The sequence below is a fragment of the Hylobates moloch genome, unplaced genomic scaffold (assembly GCF_009828535.3).
Source record: "Hylobates moloch isolate HMO894 unplaced genomic scaffold, HMol_V3 SCAFFOLD_5, whole genome shotgun sequence".
NCBI classification, from domain to species: Eukaryota; Metazoa; Chordata; class Mammalia; order Primates; family Hylobatidae; genus Hylobates; species Hylobates moloch.
Genome location: NW_026652280.1, coordinates 97,315,212 through 97,331,669, shown reverse-complemented (window position 1 = coordinate 97,331,669; position 16,458 = coordinate 97,315,212). Strand labels below are relative to the sequence as shown.

General features: G+C 50.7%; 1 protein-coding gene across 2 annotated transcripts in view; it reads left to right on the top strand.

Moving 5' to 3' along the window:
- The window catches only part of KIRREL1 (kirre like nephrin family adhesion molecule 1), a 106,716-nt gene that overhangs the window by 67,572 nt on the left and 22,686 nt on the right, over window positions 1-16,458 (top strand). For both annotated transcript variants that reach the window (XM_058439142.1, XM_032154082.2), the window contains exon 2: window positions 14,740-14,889. In XM_058439142.1, coding sequence (XP_058295125.1) covers window positions 14,740-14,889 — 150 coding nt within the window. The remainder of the gene's footprint in view (window positions 1-14,739; window positions 14,890-16,458) is intronic.

The following is a 16,458-nucleotide window of genomic DNA, read 5'->3' as shown; positions in this document are numbered from 1 at the left end:
GGGAAGGAAGTTCCAGAACTACCTGAGCAGAGGTTAAACTGCTCCTGTCCCCACCTTCCATTTCAGAGAATTCTGCCTGTAAACCCACTGAGGGCTGAGATTCCGGAGGCTTCCCTGTGCCCTGCTCTGTCCTCTACCTCTTCCTTGTTCTTGGAGCTCTCCTGTGCCCCCCTGAGAACCTAACCCCCCATCCATCCATCCATCAGAGGATTGTGAGCTTGATTGATTCTGATATCAGGAAGCAAAGGCTGCTCGTTGGAATGCATGGCACCCTGTCCCTCTTGCTGGGAGATAATTAAGGGGGAATATTGCCTCGTCCAGGAAACTAGGTGCTAAATTTGTTGTGAGATAGGTGTCACAAGCAATCAAAACCAGCCTTTCTGCATCCAGCCCTGGACAACTGAAAGAGAAATCATTAGGTTGTTGCAGAGAACAGGGTCAACAGAGGCGGAGGGATGAGAGATCCCCTCCCTATTCCTTGGGGGTGGGCAACACAGGGAGATCAAAAAGGGAAAGGAAAACTCAGAGATGGAGTGAAAGTGTGAGGGAAGAGGCAGGCTGCTTTCTCAAGGTTTCTCCTACACCTGGAATTGGGGTATCTTCTTTGCCACAGCTGTATCCAGCTCCTCTCTAGGCAGTTTTATGTGAAGCTTTAGTGGGCAGCTTCATCAGTCGCATGTTTCTGGCCCCTCCTCTGGCATATAGGGTGGTTCTGAGGCTGAGATGTACTGACACAGGACAGAGAGACAAGTGAGCAGAGTTGGGTGCCCCCAGATCAGCAGAATTTGGGGTGAGTAGGAAAACTGAAACAGGCTCATGTGGGAGGCTGATGAGGGCACAGTTCAGGGTGGCTGGTTTTGGTAGGATGGGAAAGGAAACTGAATACCTCCTTTATATCCCCTCTGGGAAGACTGCCTGGAGGACGGAGATTTGAAGGTTGCATAGCAGGCTGTGGATGGATGTAGGTCTGCTAGGAGATGGTGGAGTGGCTGGCCTGTGGACAAGTAGTTGCTCTGTCTTTCTGCTAATACTTGCCTCCTTCATGGAAATGAGGGCACAGAGCTGCCGTGGTGTTCATGCTTTGGGGTCCCAGGAACAGTCATCAGTGTGCATGCCCTAAAGAGAAAGTCTCTCCATGTGCCCACACCACAGGCTTGCAATTGGTCACTAAAATCATGTCCCCCACCAATATCCTGTAAATTTCTGAGAGTGGTAAGATGAGGGGTTTTGGCTTCCCTGGCCTCCTCTGCTCTTGGGGCATTTGTTTTCTGCCTGACAAGGAAACTCAGTCAGGCAGAGCAGGGAAGAACAAGAGCTCCAGCGTCATCAGCCCTGAAGTTCTACCTGTGGATGCTCCCTCCTCTATGCAAGCCTCTGTCTATTGACTGCTGCCATATTGAGACCTGCTCCTACAGCTCTTAATTATGGAGCCTCCACTCCAGGCTTCCTCAGCTCCTTGCAGCAAATTAACATTCTGTGCCCCTTGCACGTGTAAAATGAACCGAGTTAGATGGATCGATTCAGCAGCCGGTTGGAACTGCTTTTACTTTACGCAGAATTGATCCAGATGACCCCAACCTGGGGATTCTAGGAGCACATTTGCAGGAAATATTTTTAATGGAGATTAATTGGAAAACTCTAGCATGTCCTGCTTATGTGCAGAAAGTGCCTCGTTCTCCCTTTTGGTGGCTGCATACCAACACTAGTATGTTGATGCGTGGTAACACACACACGCTTACCTAGACAGGTAAATGCAAACAAGGACACATGTGTCTCCCTTTGCACACAGATACAAAACACACTCACATCACCATAGGCAGCCTCTTCCTTTCTGATTCTTCTCAAGCCTGTCCGCAAACCTTATCAGGCTGACACACATGGCCCTGTGCAGCTTAGATGTGTCACAGCTTCCACCTTCGTCTTTCTGAATCTGGACTTCTTTGTTTGTCTATGTCCATTCTCTCCATAGCCCAGAAGTTTCTGGAGTGCAGAGCCAGAGAAATGTCCAGAAAGAGAAGGCATTAGATTTTTAAAGATGCCTGATCATGATTCCAATTTATTTACGTGCCTGCAACCCAGCCACTTCCAACTGGACTTCCACTTCCATTGGACTTCTATGTTTCTGTGTCTTGGCTCATGCTGCTCCCTTTGTTTGAAATACTCTTCCCCCAGTTCTCTGGCTGTTGAAATATTTCTTGTCTTCAAGGCTCAATGCCATTCTGGCCGATAAATGTGCATTTATTGAATACCTACTCTGTGGCAAGCAAGACCACCTATGTCCAACTTATGAGGCTATAGTAAGGGCCCAGAACTATAAAAGGCTAACATGAGTCTCAGCCCAAGGGAAGACCAGTTTGGAAGTCAGATATGAAAAAAATGCAATGTATTTGTTCATTCAACAAACAGCAATTAAGATACTCATTCAATAAGCATCTATTAAGGCTGTAAGCTCCTGAGTGGAATAAGACCTCCATGTCCATGCCGTCAGGAGTATTCAGATTGCATGGGTTCCCACATCATTGCCCCCCACCAAGTGGGCCGTGATTTCATCTCATCAGCATGGGTTACTACTGCATGACACTGGTAGAATCTTTCAGCACTTAATTATTTGTTAACTAATTTGTCTCCCCTGATAGAATGTGAGAGCAGGCAACTTCCCATTTTCCAGCTTGCCCATCTCATCAAGCACACTGTTTGGCTTCCAGGAGAGCTGTGTTCAACATACCAGCCAGGCTGAACTGTTTCTAGGATCCTAAAAGGCCTCACTTTCCCAACTTCACACTGCTGTCTATGCCCTCTGCCTTCCCAGCACAATTTCTTCTCCCTTCTCTCTCTGCTTACCAGGAAAACTCCTACTCATCCCTCAGATCTTGTCAAAGACATCACTTCCTACAGGATTTCTTCCTGCACCTCGGGTACTTTCCTCCATGTTGCCCTATCACAGCCGCCATCGCACTGTATGGACTTGGTGCTTGGGTATGTCTACTAGACTTGAAGCTGGATGATGGCAGGACTAGGTCTGTCGTGTTCACCTTTGTATTCCAGGGCCCAGGACAGTGCACAGTATGGTAGGCATTCAATAAGTATTTATTACATGAATCGATGTATGTTGAATTGAGTTTATTTTCTCTGGAGGGTGGTGTTTTATACTTTCATCCTTAATTCAGAAAAGCAAACAGTAAGCTTTTAGTGAGCACCTAACATGTGTGTGGATGACGCACGACTGAGATTACATTCATTGCCTCAAGAAGTTTGCCATCTGTTCATCTGGAAAAGGAGCCAGAATAAAAAAAGTTATAGCTACAGACTAAACTCCAGGTCTGAATCCATATGATTATGTTCAAGTCCCATTACCATGTCTTTGGCGTCATGGTTAACTGCCATGGGGAAAAGGTTTTACTTATACCTTTGACTCCCATCCTAGACTGTTTTTTGACCTGTTGTTTCCCCTTCAGATGGCCCTGTTTAAAGAATTCCTCCCTTTAAACTTTGAGTCCACCCTAATTGACCTGTTACAAATTGATTATTTGATGGGTTTAAGTCCAAAATAAGAAGAAAATATATGGTGTGTAAATAGAATGCTAAAGCATCAGAGTTGAAAGGAATCCTAAATATTACCTAGAGCCCTCTGGAGCATTGCTGCCAGGCGGCCATCCAGCCTTATCTTGAACACCTCTAGTGATGGCAAGCCTCTGCTATGTGCTATTCCTTGGGATCTACAACTGTTAATGTCCATCCTAGGGCTTGTATGGAAGGTGCAGTGATGGGGTCTGGGGACACACCTGTGTTATGGGCATGTCTAGTGTCTGCCAAGCCAGCCTTTCTTAGAGGCACTCCACTTAGTGGAGAGCCAGGGAAGGTCGATGTCTAGAGCATTCATCAGAGCCCCATACCTTCCCGTATTAGTTGCTCTCCTGGCTCATAGACTCAGATGGTCCATCTGGAAATTCTAGAGAAATCTGCAAGTCATCTGTGGCGATGAGTTCCAGCCTCTGGAAGGAGAATAATGTCTAACATCTAAACCTGCTGGTTTTTTTTTGTTTGTTTGTTTTGTTTTTTAAATTTTGAGGCGGGAAAGAGGGGCAAGAGTTGGGGGGTGTGAGGTGAAGGGTCATAGAAATGTAATAAAGCTTGTTAAAATTAGAAACAGAGAGGTGTCCTTCAGAGCGCTCGCCTGGTATCAGAAGATCTGGATTTACTTCTGGTTCTTTTGGTTTCAGGGTCAAGGAGAGAATGCCCTCCTCAATGTTGCCCAGCCCTTTGTGGATTTCTGAGTTGAGGCTCTTTATTCAGGAGACTGTTCCTAAAAGTGCCAGGAGACCTCTAGAAAGGGTCTGGGACCAGCCTGCATTTCTTCCTGGGCTTCCAGCCTGTTGTGGGGACCCAGGCACCATTCTGGCTCTTCTCAGATTGTGCTTACAAGCTCTGTTGGTAACAGTGGTAACTAAGAATGCTGAAGTAAGCAGTGGGAGGTTTTCAGAGCAGAACTTGCACTTTCCTTAATTATGGAGCCTGTAGGGAGGTGTCGTGCCCAGAGGGGATGGCTTTTACACAAAAGAAGTGAATGGGGTTAGACTCCAGGAAAAATTTTGTGCCTGCCCAGGAAAAGGCAGGATGGCAGGAGATGAAGGAGTAACTGATTGACCTTTCTTCTAAGAAGGTGAGGTTAGAGAGCCCCTTAAGGACTCCTGTGGGAGGAAGGTGAGCTGTGAGCCAGCCTCGGTTTGTGGGGAGACACAAAGGCCCTGTCCTCTGTTGCCTTCTGTGTTACCTCAGATATAGCCCACCTCATTCTCTTCTCTCCCTCCTTGGCTAATCCTTTCAAAGCTCCCTTCCATTTCCCAACGACTTCATTCCTCTTCTTTGACCTAGAAGCTCAAGGCCTTCAGATGAGGCCAGAGGGTGGGAATCGCAGCGCGGATTTCTGCCTGTGGGACCCCGCTGCCTCTGCCGCCTGCCCTCTTTCCCCTCAGCCTTCTCCAGTTTCTTCTCTCTTGCTCCTCTGTCCTTATCTTTGTTCTCATTTTCCTCTCCCAGATGGTCTCCTTACTTTTTTCTTGATTCTCACTTCTTATTTTTTATCAAATTTCCCAACCTTCTCTTCCATAACTCCTCTGTCACCACCTTTGTTTGTTTCTTCTTTCAGTGAAGGAGGGTTTCCAGGAAGAGCCTCTTCTTGCCCCACCATCAGTGCAGGAAGAGTAGGCTTTGCGGTGTGCCCTGCCTCTAGAGAGGGGCCCTCTGTTATTGTGAGGCTAGTGCCAAAGCCATCAGGAATTTGGAGACATGCCCACCCCACATAACTCCCTCCCTCACTGACCCTCAGCTCCTTCAAAATAAAGAATGTTGGAGTGGTGACCATCAAGGCCTTTCCCACCCACCTCCTGTCATCATTCTAATTCAGTTGTCTTCTCTTCCCCTCGCTTGTCTCTCTATCCTGTCCTCTGTTTCTTTCATACCGTAGTGTCCTCTTAGCACCTTTCTTCCTTACCTGACCTTAAAACAATCTTTAGCAGCCTCTTGCTTACTTTTCCCACAACTAGCTTTCTCTTTTATCTCCTTTGCTGTCTATTTCTGCCTACGACTCTTTCTTCTCATCCTTTTTCTCTTCCCAGTCTGCCTTTGCACATTGAGGCATCTCCTTCAGTGTCCTGCATCTCAGTTTCCTTCCCTCCCACTGTGTGGACCCTGGGGATTGCTGGAAAGCCAAGCCTTGGACCCTGCCTCCATGTGCTCCTGTAGGTCAGGGAGGCAGGTGCAGGGCCTGGATGGAGAGGACAGAGGCTCCCCCTCCCTTTCTGCTTTCCCACCCCAGCTTCTGGTGCCTTTCTCCATCTCCTGCAGCCTCTCTAGCCCTGGCCTAGTTTCTGCTCTCTCACCTCCCTCCTGCTCTGTCTTTTGCTCTCCTTCCTCTTAGCCTCCTATATGAACTAAGTCCCTGCCTGCCACCTGCCTCCTGTCTCCCCTACCTCCCTTCCCTTGCCCACTAAAGCCAGATTGAAATTCAGGTTTTCAGCAGAACCATCCACCAGCCCTGCCACCCCCTTTCTGCTCCCACCTGTCTGTCGTACCTGTTATAGCCAACACATTTAGGCTCCCCATGCCGTTGTCCTTCCCATAAAACATTCTCAGGAGCCCTTGCCAGGGTACATTTGCATAGAGCTGTCCTACTAGGTCTGGCCCAGGTGCTCTGAGCTGGAGGTTCAAAAGGGGCAGGTGGGAGTGTTTCCAGCACCACTTCCAGCCTTTTCCATGTAGAGCTCAAAGTCCTGTGAGTGGGCCTGGGCTGGCAGGTGGCTTCAGGGATCTCAGCCTGCCTGATCTCTATCCTCCATGCACCACCATGAGCCCTACTGGAAGGGATGTGAGAAACTCTGATGAGAGCTTCTAATGGGAAAGGAAAGATGGCCTCTCTTCTCCTATGCTGGAAACCTCATCTGGGTCCTCAGCCTCTGTCTTAGTGACACAAACCCACAAACCTCCCTCTACATCCCTGCAGGATGAGGGAGGAAACGCCCCAGGGAGGAAATGCCAAGATGGGCCCAGGTACACTAGTTCCTCCCAGTAGTTGGTGCTGAGTCCTTAAGTGTCCTCAAGGTTTGACCGAGGCCCCAGGTCAGCAGGAGGCAGGGGTGCAGTCTGAGGACATTAGAGATGGGAAGGCCCTTGGGGGCCAAGTGAATCTTCTCCTCCCTTTTACAAGCTAAGGAGCCTGAGACCCAAATAAGTGAAGTGAGCTCTCCAAGTCACACAGCAAGTTGGTGGCAGAGCCAGGACCAGACCAGTCCACGTCTCCTAACTTCTGGCTTAGAGTACTTCTGCCCCTTCCTGGCAGGGCTGTGCTGGGCTGATCCCCCTTGCATTTTTCAGGGCTCTGTTCCTGCCTCTTGGGGTGACTAATCCATAGGCCCAGAACAGTAAACCTTCTTGCCCTGTCACTGCAAGCACCAGCCAGCCCCTCCAGCCAGCCGCTGCAGCTGGTCTCTGTGGTCTGCTCAGATGCAAGGAAACCAGGCCAGACCATGGCCACTTGTAAAATCCCATCTGGTCCCTGGAAAGATTCCCCTACGGCTGTCCCTACCATACCCCCAGCCTTAGAGACGGACATCAGGGAGGTGGTGGCCAAGCTGCTTGGATGAGGGAGGAGAGATTGATCTTCTGCCCATGGCTTCGGCTTCCTGGGATGAGAAAGGACCAGCAGTGGGAAGGCGGTAAAGGTGGATTCAGTCTGGGCATTTGAGGCTCCTACTGTTCAGTGTCTTTTTCACTGCAAACTGTGAAATGAAGCCAGAGCGCTTCGGTGGGCAGAGACAAGAGGTGATAATAGTCCTTAAATGTTTGGAAACTTGTCTTTGGGGAATGCCGTTTGTCATTTCCCTCTCTTCGTCTGATGTCCATATCACCTGACATCTACGCATAGTCATCCCTCTGAGATTATCCACTGAGAGCAAGGCAATGGAGTTTTCTGACCTCTGATGCCTCATCTGTCAAAGGAGGGGGTTAAGGGTCTCTAAAGTCAGTCGCATCAAAATTTGACATTTTAGGATTCTGGGCTGGGCTGTGTGTAAGGCAAAATCAACAGACCCAGACCCCTCATCCGCAGTAGCTGGGCAGGCACAGAGCTTTACTCTGGGGAGCCTCTGCCTGCCTCCGTGGCCCTTGCCAGGTTTCTTTCTCTGGATCTGTCCTCACCCTGCCCAGCCCCAGCCCAGCACTCCCCTCCCTTCCTACCTCCTTCTTGCCTTCTCTTCTCCTCTACCAGAAGTGCCAATCTCTGCCTTTCTTCTTTCCTTCCCCCTTCGATGGCCCAGCCTAGAGAATTGAAATCCTCTTTTCTCTGAGAGAACCCAATGTGAGGGGACCTCTCTGGCTGTTGTATTTTTCATAGAGCAAGAAGGGAATGACTGGGGTTGGGGGGAAAAGAGTCCGGCGGGGGTAGGGAGAGCCAAGATGTGAGAGCAGAGAGGGAGGGAGAGTGGAGAGTGGAGAGATTTAGTTCCATCTGAAAGCTGTCGGTGCGAATCAAAGGCTTCTCTTTGAACCAGCAGCACGATCTGGAATGGAGAGTTGGGGACTGCTCTGGCCCAGGGGATTCATTACTGCTCATTTGATAAATCCAGGGAGACAGGGCCTGTCCTCCACCACCCCCCGTGTGTGTGTGCATGTGCTTGCTGGTAAATGCGTGCGCTTTTGTGTTATGGTACATGTGTCCCTATAAGAAGTGTATGACATACGTGTGTGTGTGTGTGTGTGTGTGTGTGTGTGTGTGTGTGTATGAATCTAAGCATTTCCAGCCCCTCTAGGATAGATTTAGAGGTCACTTCCTAGTTCTTTGTCAAAAATGGAGTTGGACCTCATTGTCCTCCCGGCCTTTGCAGGAGCAGGAAGTGTGTTCATGCACAGAGACTGGCCTAGCTCTGGACCGCAGTGCTGTGATGAGGATGGAGCAGGGAGCTGGAGAACAGGGATAGTCGCCCCAGAAGCATCAGTGTTAAGAGGGAGAGAGTGCTCCAGGTGAGGGGACAGTATGAAGGGGAGGTGGAGAAGCCCCTTGGGACTGGTTTTGCACAGTGACCTGAATCTGCACTGGGAGGTTCCAAGAGAAGACAGCAGTGGCCAGGCTGCTGAGATGGCATTCCAAGGGAGCCAGTGGTCCGGCTCCTTGCTGTACTCTCTGTCCGATACTTACCAGCTGTGTGACTAGACGGAAGTTTCTTAATGTCCCTGAGCCTTAGCTTTTTTTTATTAAGGATAGTAATTGTGCCTACCTTATTGGGTTGTTGTGTATAAAAGTGGCAGTGGATTAGTGAGCTGCACAGAACAGTCATTGGCCGTTTATAAGCAGGGGCTACTTCTGCTGGTAGCCACTGGTGGCCTGAAGGTTGGTGCTTTATGAATCACCAAAACCTCTCTGGATGCTGTTGACAGTCGTTCCAGCCTTGGCTACCGCTCCTCCCTTCGTGTAGGGACATCTAGACGAAGCCTTCTATGTTGGTGGCAGCGTGTGGGGCAAGTCCTGCGTGGCTATAGAGTGCTGGCCAGGCCAGAGCTGAAGAGTGCAGCCTCCCAGGAGGTAAACAGGGTTAAGATGGGAGTCTAAGCTGTAGGGCAGGAAGCAGGAGTGGTAGATGGGCAGAACTTAGGGCCACTGATAGTTCTCTTCTGGGTAGAGGCCATGAATCTCGTCCATTCAGGAGAGACATCCTGGATATCCCTGTAGCAGAAAATACCTGAGTTCACAACCCATCTCTGCCACTTAACAACTGTACCTTAAGCACCCTTAGCCTTATTTCCCTTTTCTATAAAACAGAGATAATAATAGTGGATTATTATGCAGAAACAATGTCTACAATGCATCTGCCTTGGTGCCTGGCACATAGTTGGCATCTTATAATTGGGAGTGTTTATTATTAAGGAACATTCCTGGGGTTGAAGGGTCAAGGAAGGTAAATCAAAGCATCTCTGTTATCCGGGGGCTCCCAGGAGTGTGGGGGAGACAGAAACACACACATATGGGTAACTTTTAATCCAAGGCAGGCTGTGATAAAGTGATACAACCAGAGGCCCCAACAATGCAGTAGGAGAATAGGGAGGGAATGATTCCCAGTCTGAGGCTAGAGGAGCTTTGCCTTATGGGGTGCGGGTGGTGAGGGTTGTGGGCTAACCTGAAAGGACGGATGTCTGAGAGAGAGGCAGAGAGGAAGCTGGTGGGTGATTGGGGTTCTCTCACCTCTCACCTCACCTCACCTGGGGAAGAAGCACAGAGCTGCCACACCAAATTCCCTATTGCTCTCCTAATTTCTCCCCAAGGTCCCTCTGTGCCCCTCTCACCCCTCAAGGCTCTGATCTCCTCCACCTAATTAGACTATTCACCTGCCTGCAAACCCTGGCTGGGCCTTCTGGTAATTTCCTATCTGGTGAGAAAAACGGAGTGTCCAACCCTGGGGCAGGAGAAGCGGTGCTGCCAGGGCTCCCAGCTCCCCTCCCACCTCTGTCTTTCTCCTGGTCTCCATATCTCTGCCTTCCATCCCACCTGCTTTGCCTTGGGTCTCTATTACTCCATGGGTGTCTTTGTCTCACTGGCTCCTCCTGGATTTCTCTCCGCTTTTCTCTCTGGATTTCTCTCCGCTTTTCTCTCTGGATTTCTGTCGGTCCAGCCTGCGTCTTTTCCACCCTGGGCTCTTTCCCACAGAGCTCGCCTCTTCCCTTCTCACTCTAGTCTCCTTTCCCTCCTCGCTCTTCCTCTGCTTCTGTGTGGGTGTCTGTCTTTGTCTCTGTTTCTCAGCGTTGTCTGCGCCTCTGTCAGCCTTCTGGGTACGTGTGGGTGCGTGTGAGTATGTGTGAGTGTGTGTGCCCTGTCACACGGGTGTGCTGCTGTCTTCACAATGACTGCTTAAGAGCTCGCCACAGCTGTGATGGTGTCTGAAGGCAGGGAGGGAGCAAGATCAAAGCAGGTGGGAATACACTTAAAACATACGCGCAGAATCTCACCGGCTGGCCCCAGACTGGAGCTGCCAGAATTTGACCCAGCAATGGTCTGTTTTCACTTTATGTCTGTGGTCAGGACCTTCCTGGTTCCTCTCCCACCTGGCCCCCCGAGGCCACCTTCCCACCCCACATAGAGCAGTTTCCTTGTGTTTCTGTTTGGCACTGGTTTTATTTCCTGGAAGGGGGCGCAGGCATAGGGACGGGATTGAAATGTCACCCCCAGTCCAGGGCAGGCTCTGCTTTGTGGCGTGGATGGTGAACGGCCAGGCAACCAGGACCTGAGAGGCAGATGTGCACACAAATGTGTGCCTAGGCCACTTGCTAGGCCACTTGTCGTGGGTTCTTGGTGGCTTCTTGACACTCAAGGGCAAACCAACACCTCACCCCTCTTTTACATTGTAATGCTACTGGGTCCCCTCTCACCTTCCTGCTAACTGAGCAGCCGTGCCCTGTCCGAGGCCTGCACCTCACTGCTCACTTTCTAGGCTTTCTCCTCTGCTCTTCCACATCCCCCTCGACACCACCATATGTCAGAACCGTCCAGAGCCTGTTTCCCTTGCCCTTCCCTTCTCTGCTCCACATTCTCCTTTTCAGGGAGCTTCCCAGGACCGACTCCAAGTTCCACCCAGCATTGTTCCTCCTCTTGCTGAGAGGAGGGTGCTGTCCTCTTCACCCGCCCAGCCTGTCTCTACCTCTGTGGAAGTCTGTGAGCCTCCCCTGGGGTCAGGGGCATGCCCTGCCTCCTTTTCTGGATGGTGGTTTCACAGGCAGGACTGTGGACTCGGATTTGCTCACTCTCACTCCCTCAGTCAACAGACATATTTGGAACACCTGTAGTGTGCTGGGCAGCAGGCCCTGTACCGGGTGATGGGTTTGACTATGAGTGACATGGTCCAGACTCCTGGAGTTGCCCCTGGGGCAACAGCAGGGACAGGGTGGCCAGTGCAGTGTGGGCCCTACTACAGCAGAAGTGAGACGTGAATAGGAAGGCCTTGAGGGAACTACACGAAAGTCACGGGAGACTTCCCAGAGGAGGTGACTGTTTCAATCCCGAGGGAGCAGGGGGAGCAGTGTCCTCCCCAGGGAAAGGCCTGTGCAAGGGCATGAAGAGGTGACAAAGGCCTAGTGTGTACAGATCAGAGAGAACAGGACTTGGTGAAGGCAGACTTGGGGCGTTCCTGTAATCATAATCCAGGTCGGCATAACCCAGGGGCATCTGAACTCTATTTGGGATTCTGTGTTGGCTGCAGGGGCTGTTTTGGGACCAGAAAACATTGCCAGTGGCTTTAGTAGGCTCAGGATCTAGGCTGCCTTTCCATCCAATTAAATTCCCGAGATGTCTTTACTTCCCCTCCTTTCTGGACTCTCTGCAGGGTTATTACTTCCATCCCCCTGTGTCTGGACTGAATTGCTTCAGTCAGGCCTATATCAAGAGGAAACTTCAAAACTCCCAGAAAGTCAGATACCACCTTCTTTGTCATGTTCCTGTTCAGGTTTCCAGTTGTCCCTCTAATTGTCTAACTGTTCAGGAGAAATAATGATCATAGCTGCCGTTTAGTGCGTACAGGCAAGGGACTGTACCAAGCATAGCATATACCTCATCTCATTTGACTTTGACAGCAATCCAGAAATAGACATTAACATTCCCCAGTTTACCAGGGAGGAAGATGAAGCTTAGCAAGTAACTTGGCCAAGGTCACTGGGTGAGGAAGCCACACAGGCAATATATAAACCACAATCTGTCTCCTAAACCTGTGCTCTTAGTATTTGGGCACGGAGGGATTTGGCATTTCTCAGTCCAGGCTTGTCATTGTACAGGTGAGCAAATGGGGGCCCAGGTGAGGAATTGACATACCCAAGGTCACACCACTCCTCACCTCCACAAGACCCCCGTCTCCTGATTCTTACTTCAAGTGCTTCCCATCTCCATCTTGCCGCAGGGTCAGCTGCCTCTTCATTCTAAGTGGACAAGGAGCCAGCTGCTCACTGTCCTTGAGAGACTTCAGCAAGAGACCAGGGTGTCCAGGCTCCATGCAGGAAAGCTATGCATATAAATTCCACCTCTGAGCCAGGGCTCACCCGCAAGCCCACTCTTAAGCCCTTGACTTGGGCTCTGGGGGCCATGGGGAGGAGAAACGTGAGTGTGGAGAGTTTGTAGCATATAGCTGCACTAGAGAAATGCGCAAGGATATGAATAAATTTGAATAATAATGAGGGCAATGCTTGAATTAATAATGTTGGCTGCTCACCTGACCCACCCCTCTCCCAGGATCTCAGCACCTGCCACCCTGATCTCTCAAAAGGGATTATCCTTTCAAAGACATGAATGAGAGATCAGGTCAGCAGACTTGAGGAGCCACTCATGGAGTATGGGAGAGGGACCCTGTTTCTAACTTCCTGGCCCCTGCAGACCCAAAGAGCTAAAATTGCACACTTAATCAAGAGTAAAGAGTCTGCCTCATGCTAGATCACATTCTGGTTATCAGTCCACTCTAGGCCCCGGCCACCTCTTTTTCAGACCCCTTTGTGTGCAACAACCAATGGGGATGGATGTTGGATGTTCAGGGAGATTCAGATGGAGGAAAGAGCTTGGCCCTCTGCTTTAAAGGAGATGTTGGCATTCTGCTGGAACAGATAGGGCAAATGCTCTCACCTTCTAGCTGCCCTCTACCCTGTGACAAACAAAATCATGGGCATAACCCCTGATCGTTTGAGAGAGGAAACCCTGTACATAGTGATGACAGCAGGGCTGAGTGATGCGACCGGTTATATTTGCCCAGGAGGCCAAGGAATCGGGGTAGGAGGGCTTCCTGGAAGAGGGACATGTAGAGCAGGTTTGGGAAGAAAAGGAGAAATGGGGCTGGTGAAGAAAAAGGAATGGAGGAGATGAGATTAGGATCCCACTTCTGTGGGGGCTTAGAGGGAGATTTTGGGGTGGGGAGGGGTGAGTTAAGTTTGCTTACACACAGGAGTGATGATGGGGCAGATGAATTTTAGAAAGCTGTGTTAGGAAAAGGTCAGATTTGGGGATTGTGGCCTCTGTGCAGATTCATGAGCTGTGGAGGGAAAGAAGAAGGACGAGGTCGTGACTTTTGGGGAGAGCCGATTTCAGTTACCTGGTATGACAGGTTGGGAGCATGGCAAGGAAGTCCCAGAACTCTCCTTTGCTGTCCTCTAGTCACTCCCTTGTCCCCCTTCTCCTTTCCCCACAACGTGGCAAAGGAACCTGAGCCCCATAGCTCACATAGCTCTGCAAGGAGCCTAGGCCTGCCCCACCACTGGGGCCGACCAGTGCTGGTTGGAGCCAGTGGGTGGGAGTGGTGGGGGAGAAAAAACCCGCAATGCAATTCCCTGCTCCATTTAGGCTCCACAATTAAAGGCAATTACTCTGCAGTTCTCTAATCAAATGCTCCCGGCCGAGCTGCCAGCCAGGCAGCCATGTGTAGCTCCCACAGCCGGAGGGAGAGTGGAACAAAGTCACGTGGCCTCTCGGCTCCCACAGTGAGGGAGGCGGGGTGTGTGTAGGTGTGTTCATGTGTACACACTTAGGCCCCTCTGCACTTGGGAGCAAAGGATGAACACACGGAGCAGGGCACATGTGCCAAGAAGTGGGTTCAGAGCTACTTTGTTTTGGATACACTTTCCACCCAGGAAGCTTCTATACACACATGTGGACATGCCGGCTCTATAGTATCTACCCTGATGTATTCATGGAGGAATTGTACCTGGCATAGTTGCACGTGTGTGTTGGTTCACATTGGCTCCCATCAGCTCACATGACACATGTCTAAGTAGGAGTCATTAATGTGGGGGTGGGCTAGGGCAATGGGTAGTAGAGGAACAGCCAGGACCTGGATGCAGGGGCTCAGGTTCTAATCCCAGCTCTGCCATTAACTTGCCCTTGAGTAAGTTACTCTCCTCCCTGGAAGTCAGGGTCCTCCTCTGTAAAATGAGAAGGTTGGACTAGACCCATTTCTAAGGCCCTTATATAACAGTGCACCATTTTCTGTGATTGCTGAGCACTTCATCTCCTGAAATCCGTTCCCATGGGTCTCAGAGGGAGGAAGGAATAAAGGGTGAGGACGTGGCATCTTGGAACAAAGGGGTTGAGGCTGAAGCGGGGCAGGGACCGGAGACTCCCCATCCCCAACTTGAGGCTGTCACCCTCCCTCCTGCTGCATGGTGAGGGGGACCTCTTAGAGGAGCCCCTCTCTTTACTCGTCTTACCCAGTGCTGGCTTTGGCTTTGCAGGGACCCAGACCCGCTTCAGCCAGGAGCCGGCTGACCAGACGGTGGTGGCTGGACAGCGGGCCGTGCTCCCCTGTGTGCTGCTCAACTACTCTGGAATTGTGCAATGGACCAAGGACGGGCTGGCCCTGGGCATGGGCCAGGGCCTCAAAGGTGAGTGCCTGGCTACCCAACGTCCAAACTGTCCCATCTTCTCTGCCATTCCCCACTCCCAGCATAGATTCCTGGACTCACCATCCCTTAGTTCCCTCACCACCCTCCTCTGTGCCACGGCCTCCCTTCTGTCTCTGCTGCTGAGCTCCATCTCTACAGCTTTCCCACCCTGCAGCTCTGCCTTTCCTCCCACTGAGGACTGACTTGAGGAAGGAAGTACGAAGCCTGAGAGGTCAAGGGAAACCAAGAGACCTTTATATAAGAGAGCTTCAGGCAGACACAGACCCCGTGAGGGGCGCTGCAGGCAGACAGCCGTCTAGCAGGAGTGCTGGGAGACTCCAGAGTCTGCAGCAAGGGTAGGAGAGGGCACAGGCAACTTCTGTGTCCCGCAAGTGTCTCATGCCGGCCTGGCTTGGCTCCAGCCTCTCTCCTCCCCGCTGCCCAGGCGATGTCTGCTCAGAGGCCAAAAACTCATTTTAATATCAGCCTAAGCATTCATTTATTTATTCATTCAACAAGCCTTTATTAAGCACTGGCTATGTAGCTGGTGCTGAAGCAAACATAATGAGTCAGTCAAACACAAAAAAGCCAACCTCCTATATTCTAAAGCAAGTAAAGAGACCTTTGGAAAGGCTGCCTGGCAGAATGGACACCTGGGTTCTAGTCCTGCCTCCGCCAGCTGGGTGACCTTAGGAAAGCCACTTCACCTCTCTGGACCTTTATTTACTGATGTGTGAAACAGGCATAGTGGTTGCAAGCCTGTCTGCCTTAGAAGTGCATCTGTGAGTTTTGAACCAAATGGGAGAAGAGATTTGTAAAAACACATTTTAGCTTTAAAGCACTATAATGACGTAAGTATGGGTGTGGGGGATGGGCTGTATATTTTTATTCTTATTATTGTTGAGAGAGTTGAGATTATTTGCTGTGAGTTCCATGTGTTAGTATAGGTAGGGGAAATTTGTCTGTGTAGAGCAATCCATAAAAGGGAAAGGGATGGGTCTGGTAGATCTATTGATGATAGAAAGAGAAAGAAACTGGGAGAGAGAGTGAGATCAATAGATATGGAGTGAGAAGAATCGATAGCCTCTGGACAGAGGGAGATCATAAGAAGGAGCTGATGGGGGAACCTGAGGGGAGGGCTGGGAAGCAAGAAGGGGGTGGGGGAGCCTGGAGGAAGGAGGGCAAGGCCCACTGCCTCAGCCACTGCTTCTGCAGGAAACCAGGACTCTTTGGTTTAGGGGCTCCTCCTGGGAGCTGGCGGGCCCCTGCCTCATCCTTCCTCCCTGGGCCTGCCTTGGGCTTCCCTCTGCCTTATGAGTCCCGCAGAGGTGCTCCCGTGAGCTCATGTCTGTGCCGTGATGCCCTATATTTCCTGGCGCCCACACACTCGCTCTCCCTCTCTCCCCCTCTCCTTTGCTCCCTGCTGTGTGCCTTTTTCTCTCCTCTTTCTCTCCTATCATTATGAGAGGCATTTGTCTGCAAACAGCCTTGGAGATTTCATCTGCTTCTGCTGCCCTCCTGTCTGCTCCTCCGGCTGTATGGCTCCCAGCCTCGCCGTGGGGTGTCGTG